At 29.7% G+C, this 10,297-nt stretch overlaps 1 protein-coding gene across 1 annotated transcript; it reads left to right on the plus strand.

The window, feature by feature from the left end:
* The first annotated feature begins 3,484 nt into the window (after nt 1-3,484).
* On the plus strand, nt 3,485-9,975 carry LOC145113726 (DNAse I-like superfamily protein). Its single transcript, XM_079049781.1, has 4 exons — nt 3,485-4,276; nt 4,436-4,643; nt 9,265-9,394; nt 9,724-9,975. Exons 1-4 carry the CDS (start codon nt 3,600-3,602, stop codon nt 9,966-9,968), a joined length of 1,260 nt encoding a protein of 419 aa, XP_078905907.1. The 5' UTR covers nt 3,485-3,599; the 3' UTR covers nt 9,969-9,975.
* The last annotated feature ends 322 nt before the right edge of the window (nt 9,976-10,297 follow it).

A 10,297-nucleotide genomic window follows, 5' to 3' on the forward strand; every position in this document is an offset into this window, starting at 1 on the left:
AGCAAGGTACAATCATACAGTCATGCATATCATGGTACTGACCTACCCCACGGCCCTAAGGGCCGCTGTCAGGGATCCTAATCCCTACTATACACGTAACATATCATGCAGATAATACTCGTGACCAAAGCACATAACCAAACCAAGATAATTATCACAAAGACAATCATCTTACAAATACTCCTCTTTGGTGGGCCGACATTGTGGCCTTAGACCCACCCTTACTGGAAGGTAACTCACCTCGATGTCGTGCAGTGTTTGAATTATCCTCAGCGCACAAGTCGACTCCCCTCGACTCCTCGATCCCTACACGACGACCTTCAAGTCAACACACAGCCAGTACAACCCTAAACAGGGTCAGTCCAAGTCTAGTCAAAGTCAACTTCAAGTTGACCCGACTCGCCGAGTTGGGGCGTCAACTCGCCGAGTCTCTCACCCTTTACTCGTCCTTATCCACGACCCGACTTGTCGAGTTGGGCCGTTAACTCGACGAGTTCCTCCCTCACATGAACATCGCATGAAACTCATCCGACTCGCCGAGTTGATGAACAACTCGTCGAGTTCACCTTAATCTGATGAACAAGTTCTGTCCTCGACTCGCTGAGTTGATGAACAACTCGTCGAGTTCATCTTCATCCTTAAGAAGATTGCATTGGACTCGCCGAGTCTGTTCTAGCACTCGTCGAGTCCCATGAACTCCAGGTCTAAAATCACATCCAATACATTGGGTAACTCTTCCTGCCCGATTACAACCCTTCTAACACTCAATTGGGTTCCTTTGACTCTCAACAGATATGAGGCTCAAAGCCTCGGACTCGTCGAGTCCAAGAACGGACTCGCCGAGTCAGTCATGTCCACACTCTAAATCCTTGAATTCTGATGTACAACCTTTGATCAAAAGATAGATCCAAGCTTCTATAATCGATCTAGCACGTAAAGTTACAAACTTTACGTGCTTGCATGGGACTTTGAGCTCAAAAAGACATAAAACAAGCTCTTAAGATGCATGGGGCCTTTCATGGATGTAAAAGCAGTCCCCAACTGCCTTGTGACTCCTTTAATGACGTGATTCCGAAGCTCTAACCCCCAACCATGTTTGCAATCATGGTTGGCCATCAAAAGTGGCTTATAAAAGCCCTAAATCTCCCAAAAAAGGGATCTAACAAATGAAAGAGCAAGGTTACAGCTTTTTACCTTCAATGAACTGTAGAAGGTGCACAAACTCGGGTTCCCTTGGTCTTTACTTGCTTCCTCAAGCCTTTCTCCTTCCTTCTTAAGACCACAAGCACCAAAATCCACCAACAAGGCTTAGATTGCTTCAATAACGGCTAGGGTTTCAATGAGAGGTGTTCTGGGAGCATAAGGGACGTTGTGGCCGACATAACATTGTTTAAATAGGGTGCAAACCCTCGGATTAGGGTTTTTGTCCAGTCAGAGTCTACTCGTCGAGTCCGGGACCCGACTCGACGAGTCCATCACTTAAATCCCGCGCCTCATCCCGCTTTTACTCGGCGAGTTGGTCCTTCAACTCGCCGAGTCCAAGGCCAAAAATGCAAAAATACTTAAATAAAAATACATACCAAGAACCAGGTGCTACAGGATTGACCTACGGTTTTTTCCAACATTTAGTTTACAGTTTGTATATGAATTTAGACTATAATTTTGTGGATTTTGGTAGTATATTTAGTGAGTTACAATCCTTCAAAGCTGAAATATTTCAGCTTTTTAACTATTATTTTAGACTATAATTCTGAATTTTATGTATCTTTGACAGATAAATCATATGAAAGGGATCTTGGTGAACTTGATTTATATGTTAGTTGCTTTTATTTGGAAAATTAATTCTGCAAGTTATAATATTATAACATCAAGGTAGATTAGTTATGCATGAAACGGAAATGTAATCATTTTTACAAGTAGTATCGTATCAAACTCAACAACATATTCGTTTTAACGAGTTCTATCAAACCCAAAAACTTATTTTAACGATTTGTATTCTATGAAATTAAAGTTGTACCGGTCCAAACAGGTCCAAGAACCGGAAAACCCGGACCTGGACCCGGACACGACTCATCCGGTCCGGTCCACGGTCCAATATTCTCCTTAACCGGTCTGGTCCAAGAGCTGGTCTGGTCCGGTTCGGTCCAAATGCTCACCCCTACACCAAATAGGTCTAGTTTTAGCTTTAATATTTCATGTTATTTTATATTTTATAAAAAGTTGCAATTATTTTTGCCGAACACATTTAAAAAAGTAAAATATACAATTTCCAATATATGAATTTAACTCCACATGATAACAAATTATGAAACAAATTTAAAAAGATAAATTATGATGGGGTTTCGTAGGAGAAAAATGTTTTTTTGAAATCGATGAGAGTTTGAATCTTCTTGAAGGATCGTGTGAACACTTTTCAAATCTGATATTTCGAAGCTATTTATGGGTTTACAAGAAATCCAAATTATAAGGATAATCTTTCATGGAACAATTTCGTGTCAAGGCACTGATAAGAGGCCATGAACTAGCGTTTATATAGAATTGAAATTCCTCTGATTGTAACCAAAGATAAGTATCAATCAATATTAAATGTTAATTTTATCCCATATATAAGAGATGATGTTTCAAAGATAATTATGGAAAATATATTCCATAATTAAGATTTTTGATAACATTTTCCTTAACAAATAAATTTTCGGGCTAGGGCGTTGTCCCATACTATGCACGGGACGCCCTCTCGATCCCATTCGCCGACCGGTCAACCAGACCCCTGTCATTTGATCGAATTGAGATCAAACTCGTTTTATTCAAACGTACACTCCACACCACTTAATTTGTCTAAAATCAAGATTTGAACTCTATTGGTAACATGTAAATTCCATTATACTAAATCGAACCCAAATACACTAAAATCACCAACAAAATTACACAATTCAATTCGTTGGAGGTAAAGTACAATCAAGAATGTTAAAATGTGGTTCGATGGTTAACAAAAAAAGTCGGAAAAATAAGGGTCTGCAAATGGGGATTTCTGAGTGAGACCAAACACATTCTTCTATTTTTAGTATGATACTCATTAATATACTATGGCTTTATATAAGTTGTTGATAGAAACAGAAGTGTGACCGACAACAACAACAACAACATGCGGTATAGCTAATGGCGATATGGATTATATGAGTGATCGTTATTGGAATTAAATGCCGTCAGTTTGTGAATGGAAAACGTAAATCCTAGATATGAAAGAATTTGTGAAACTTTAATGGAATTTAGGTTCAAAAGTCAAAATATGAGTATATAAGCTTAAGTATGTTCGAAAGTCAAAATTCCATTGGTAGGAGTAGTTGTATTTCGAAACACAATTTCAACGATTAATGTCACTTTGTCAAATAACACTTTTCAAATTGATGGAGTAGTTGGCTATATCCACTTTATTTTATACTAATTTCAACAACTTCATGACTTACTTTCCTTTCTTTCAACCACCTACGATCAATCTTTTAACAGTAGACCGTGCTAAAAAGATCCATATATCTCCTACCCTTGAATGTATCCATACTCACAATTTCACCATTTCACCATTCCCAATTTCAATTCAAAAAATGTTGCGAAAATTCGGAAAGAAAGTAACCCGCATTTGGTCCCGGATACGACTCCGAGCAATCATATGGAGGACCGCAACCCGTAAAGTGTTGATTAGAAGATTCAAGAATCAAAACCTGACCCGTATGCCAACTCGTATCCGTGCCCAAAAGATCAATCAAACCGCACCCGATTGCATTCGGGTTGCATCTTTTAACGTAGCTATGTTCTCCCTCGCGCCTGCGGTTCCAAAATCAGATGGATCATGGGTCGATGGTATCCGGGGACAAGAAGTTGGTGGACCAAAAAGCATTCTAAAGCAATCCCCAATGCATACAATCGGGACCGAAAATCATGCCAAGAGGGTCTCGATAAATCTTCCCGACAATGAGATCTCCATGTCCCAAAATCGGGTCTTGAGAAGCCCGATTTGCTTCCCGTTGACTGGGTTGATGGATGATGGAAATAGAAGTATTCTTGATGTGCTTAAAGACGTTGATGCTGATGTACTAGCTTTGCAGGATGTGAAGGCTGAAGAAGAGAAAGAAATGAAACCTTTATCGGATTTGGCTTTTGCTCTCGGGATGAATTATGTGTTCGCGGAAAGTTGGGCTCCGGAATATGGGAATGCCATCTTGTCAAAATGGCCGATCAAGAGGTCCAAGGTTCAAAAAATTTACGACGACCAAGATTTCAGGTTTTTATGCGTATTTGGTTTTACGTACAAACAACCATCACCATCATATTTCTATAAGAACAATCGTTGTTTAATATTAAAAAGATGAAGTATATATGGTGTTTACTTTTGCAATTACTTTCTATTTCCATGATCATTTATGTTAATGGATCGGTATAGGAATGTGCTTAAGGCTACAATTGATGTACCACGGACGGGGGAACTCAGCTTCTATTGCACACAACTCGATCACCTTGACGAAAACTGGAGAATGAAACAGATCCACGCCATCATAAAATCAAGCGATCATCCTCACATTCTGGCTGGTGGTATCAATTCGCTAAGCGGATCTGACTACTCCTTTGATCGATGGAATAACATCGTCAAGGTATTAAAAATAATATGAATACCCTTTAATAAGTCGGTTGTAACTTAGTGGTGTTCAAACCAAAGATATGAGATTTTGCATGTGAATTTTGATATCATAATTGGTATTCAAAAAATTGGATACAAATTCGGATATCAAATATAATCCATACGTGTATTAAATACCGAAATCTCATTAGAAATCTATTTTGTCTTTTCACAAAGTGATAGCATATTAGTTCGATCTAATTAATAAATGAACAATGTTGCATCTGTGATAATATGTATCTAAAATTTTAGATAAGAAATTTATTTGATAAAAATATTATATACCAAAATCTATATTATAGACTAAACTCTCACAATAAATCTATCTTGTCTTTTATACAAAATGATCACATATTAGTTCTATCTAATTAATTAAAGGAAAACTGCTATAAAGTCCTTACATATTAGCCTCATAATCGATTTAATTTTTATATATTTTTTTATTTAGTGAAGTCACAAAAACCGGTAATCGTAATCACTTTAACCCTTTTATCCGGTCAACAGGTCATCCAACTTTCAAAAATTACATTTTTGGCCTAGATTTCAAATTTTATTACAAATTTTGTCCAAAATATACACTTTTTATCCAGATTTTAAATTTATTACAAATTTGGTCTAAAATTTACCATTTTGCCCAAATTTTAGAATTTTGTAATGAATTCATCATAACTTTAGTTTTTTTTACAACTTTGTTTCTCAAAATTTTGTTTCGATAATGTTTTTCCTGTATGAAATCATATTTATACAAAAAAAACATATTTTCACATAAAAAATCTTATCTTTCTATATAAAAACTATTTATATATGAAATATCTATTTACAAAAATATGTATTTATTAAGTAAATAAATATATACAAATCCGTTTTTTATAAAAAAAAATGTCTACAAACACGTATTTTACAAAAAAAAAATGTATATAAAAACCTATTTATTATAAATATATTTGTATACAAACACATATTAACAAAAAATGTAAACAAACACCTGTTCTCTCTCTCTCCCTCTCTACATATATATATATATATATATATATATATATATATATATATATATATATATATATGCACACAAATAGATGTGTATCTATATTTTTTATAAAATCGTGTTTGTATACATTTTATTTATACAAACGTGTCTGAATAATTTTTTTATATAATACGTGTTTGTATACATTTTATATATAAACGTGTTTGAATACAAATGCATTTATTATAAAATAGGTGTTTACAAAAATATATATAAAAATATGTTTTTACAAAAAAAAAATGTATACAAACACTTATTTGGGTGCATATAAATATGTTTTTACAAAAGAAGTGAATATGTTTACTATGAAATAGGTGTTTGTATACAATTTTTATAAATGTGTTTGCATACAAATGTATCTATAAATAGGTGTCCCAATACATTTCTTTTTGTAAAATACATGTCAGTATACATTTTTGTTATATAAACGGACTTATATATATTTATATACTTAATAAATATTTATTTTTATAAATAGGTATTTCGTATACAAAAAAAAAATTTATATAGAAAATATAAGATTTTTATGTGAAAATATGTTATTTTTTTGTATAAATATGATTTTATAAAGAAAAAACATATTCGGAAGAAAATTTTGAGAAAAAATCTTGTAAATAAAACTAAATATGGGATGAATTCATAACAAAATTCTAAAATCTTGGCCAAAAGGGTAAATTTTGGACCAAATTTATAAAAGTTTAAAATATGGGCAAAAAGTGTAAACTTTGGACCAAATTTGTAATAAATTTTGAAATCTGGGCCAAAAGTGTAATTTTTAAAAATTCAATGACCTGTTGAATGGGTAAAAGGTTTTAATTAAATACGATTACCGGTTTTTGGGATTTAATTGAATAAAAAAAAGATATAATGACTAAATCGATTATGAGACCAATATGTAAGGATTTCAATGCAGTTTTCCTATTATTAATAAACAATGTTATACTTTTAACATTATACAAAATTTAGATATAAAAATATCATATACCAAAATATGAAAAAGAAATATATTTTATATATATATATATATATATATATATATATATATATATATATATATATATATATATATATATATATCCGGTAAAAAAATTGTAATAGGAAGGTAAGACATATTTTTTTGACAAAAAAACAAATAATCGCTAGATGAATAAAGAAGAATATTATTAACAAAAAAAATAAAAAATAAAAAAAAAAATAAAAAAACAAAAAAAAAATAAATAAATAAACGAAAAAACATTTCGATAATTCATTTTTACGATGATTTTTTTATGTTCACTAAAATTATCATAAAATTGAATTTTTCCTTGATTTACATAAAAATGAATTATGGATGTGTTTTTTGATAATTTTCTCTTGTGAATCGTGTTCTTTTTTAATCATCTAATGCTTCATTTTAGTGAACATCAAAACAATCATCGTAAAAATGAATCATCGAGATGTTTTCCGGAATTTTTTTTTTTTTTTGAGTCATGTTATTTTTTATTCATCTACTGATTTATTTCTTTTGTTCACCAAAAAAATATGCCAAAAAAAAACTTTTTAACTTACTGCCAAAAAAATATTTATTATCGGATCTATGTCCTATACAGAACCATAATAAAATAAGTATGTATACAATAAGTATATCCTATATCCTATATACAACCAAGATCTAAAAAATATGTATATAAAAAATTTCTTAACTTTTATCTAAAATTTCATTTTATTTGATCTTGGATATATATATATATATATATATATATATATATATATATATATATATATATATATATATATATATATGTGTTGCAAAATCAATGGAGAATTAAATTGAGGGTGACAATCAACAAATTTTTATCTACAATGAATTTAGGTATCAGATTTCATATATGCATGTACATATGTACATATGCATATCTCAGAGAATTGTGATATATATATATATATATATATATATATATATATATATATATATATATATATATATATATATATATATATATATATGCACATATTTTTTTTAAATGTGTATATGTACAAAAAAAAATATATGAATATGCATTAAAATGCATATCTTTTGAAAAATCTTTTTAAATTTTAATTTCGAAATATAAGGTATACTTTCATGTATTTGAAAAAAAAAATTGTTTTTTATGTTTTAATTTTATAATTATATTTTAGTTTTTTTAAATCAGTGAATACATTCCTTACATTTCGAAATTAATAATATTTCAAAAAAATGCATATTTAACGAATATTCATATTCTTTTTTTGTATGCATATTTAAAAAAAAGTACATATGCACAAGTATATTTAAAAAAAATATTTTTAATGAGTATTTATGTATAAGAATAAGCATATGCATATATATATATACACACACACACAAGCATAAGAATAGGTATATGCATATGACAATTAAATACATATGATTATGATTATGTTTATGTATATGCATAATAATAAGTACATGCATATGAATGATATATTCTTAAGAATAAGTATATGCATAAGTTAATTAAATACATATGATTATGATTATTTATATGCATACGCATATGCACAAAATAATATGAATATGCATAAAAATTTCATTTTTTAAATATTAATTTTAAAATATAAGGAATATTTTCTCTGATTTAAAAAAAATAATTAATAAAAAAGTAATTAAAAAAAAGTAATTTTTTTCAAGTAAGCGAAAGTATACCTTATATTTAGAATATAATATTTAAAAATTTTCAAAAATATATATTTTTAATTCATATTCATATTTTTTTGTGCAAACATTTGTATATGTACATGCATATAAATTTTTTTTTTTAAATTTTTTTACATTTCTCTTAAATATGTATTTGCACATGCACATGTGAAATTTGATACCTAAATTTATTGTGGATAAAAATATTGTTGGTTCTCTCCTTCAAATATGATTTTCAATTAAACTTGCTTTTATATATATATATATATATATATATATATATATATATATATATATATATATATATATATATATATATATATATATATATAATCCATTGAAAACTTAAAATTCATGAAAACCAGAGAACTTTTTCCAAACCATATTCATAGTTCTTTTCAAAATTTGTTTTACCGATCAATAACACACTCATTAAAATATTTATTCATCAAATCTTCAATCAAAAAGACATTTTTTTAGCAAATCACACAAAACAATTCTTGGATTTTCATAGATCTTTAAGTCCTGAAATGATCTTAACATTCTCTCTCTCTCTCTCTCTCTCTATATATATATATATATATATATATATATATATATATATATATATATATATATATATATATATATATATATATATACACGATTTTCATAAATCCAAAAATAATTTTTTTTTTGAAAATCTCTCAAAATTGGTATGAAAAAATTTAGATATAAGGATCTCATGAAAATTTGGATAAGTTTAAATTGGATTTTTGGATCCATTGAATACTCTAAAAAGTATGAACATACATTTTGAGATTTATTATGCATTTAATCTCATTTTGAGTTGATTTGAAAGTTATTTAGCTTAGAGCATAACATGATGCACAAACTATATTTTTATTATAGTATTACGAAGAGTTGGGGAAACCGACGCCAAGAACAGATGTGATGAGGTTTTTAAATGAGAAAGATTACATTGATGCGAAACATTTTGCGGGTGATTGTGAGCCGGTTGTGATTATGAGCAAAGGCCAAAGTACGAGTTACAACCTTTAACTTCATTGTTAGTATGTTAATATTGTGTTTATTGCATAGGATGCCAATCTATAGTACATGACATGACTAGCAAGACTAGAAAAGATTTCTAGGAATATTTTTGAGAATGTGGATGATAGGGAATACATATCCCTTGCATAGATGATAGATCGAGATCATGTTCTATCTTTTTTATTGAAGGAGAAAACAATTACAAATATGGTCTCATTAGCATCTATTGCATGCACATCAAAAACATTACAACTTATATTGTCAAGTGGTCTTTTAATCTAAATAAACATTTGCTATTTTTGTTATTTGTGTATATAGGTGTACAAGGAACATGCAAGTATGGTACACGTGTGGATTACATTTTAGCATCAAAGGGATTACCATTCGATTTTGTGCCAGGATCTTACTCAGTTGTATCCTCAAAAGGCACATCCGACCATCATATTGTTAAAGTCGATCTAGTGAAATTCAAGGAGGATAGTAATTGTAACGAGGAAAAACAAAAATATAAAATTAAACGAAATATTGTCAAATTAACATCTAGATGTATTGGATACACATAAGCACATTTTATTCAATATATAATATTCATTTCGAATTCGTTATAATTCATAGGAAAAGATGCAATATTATGCAAATTTATTTTTGAAATAAATAAGTGGTAGGAATTAATATTAATAAAAATGCATTTAATATGTGTTGGAAAACTTTGAGAATATGGTTGTTTTAGATCAAATCGTGATGAATCTGAGAGTGATCAAATCTTATATTTATTGTCCTTGATAACTCTTCACACAAGACAATGTCTTGTATTTATTGTCCTTGATAACTCTTCACACAAGACAATATCTTCTGTGAAAAATATTTTCTTAAGATACTTCTGTTCTTAGCC

Source organism: Lactuca virosa, chromosome 5 (assembly GCF_052849685.1).
Source record: "Lactuca virosa cultivar CGN04683 chromosome 5, Lactuca_virosa_CGN04683_v6, whole genome shotgun sequence".
NCBI lineage: Eukaryota > Viridiplantae > Streptophyta > Magnoliopsida > Asterales > Asteraceae > Lactuca > Lactuca virosa.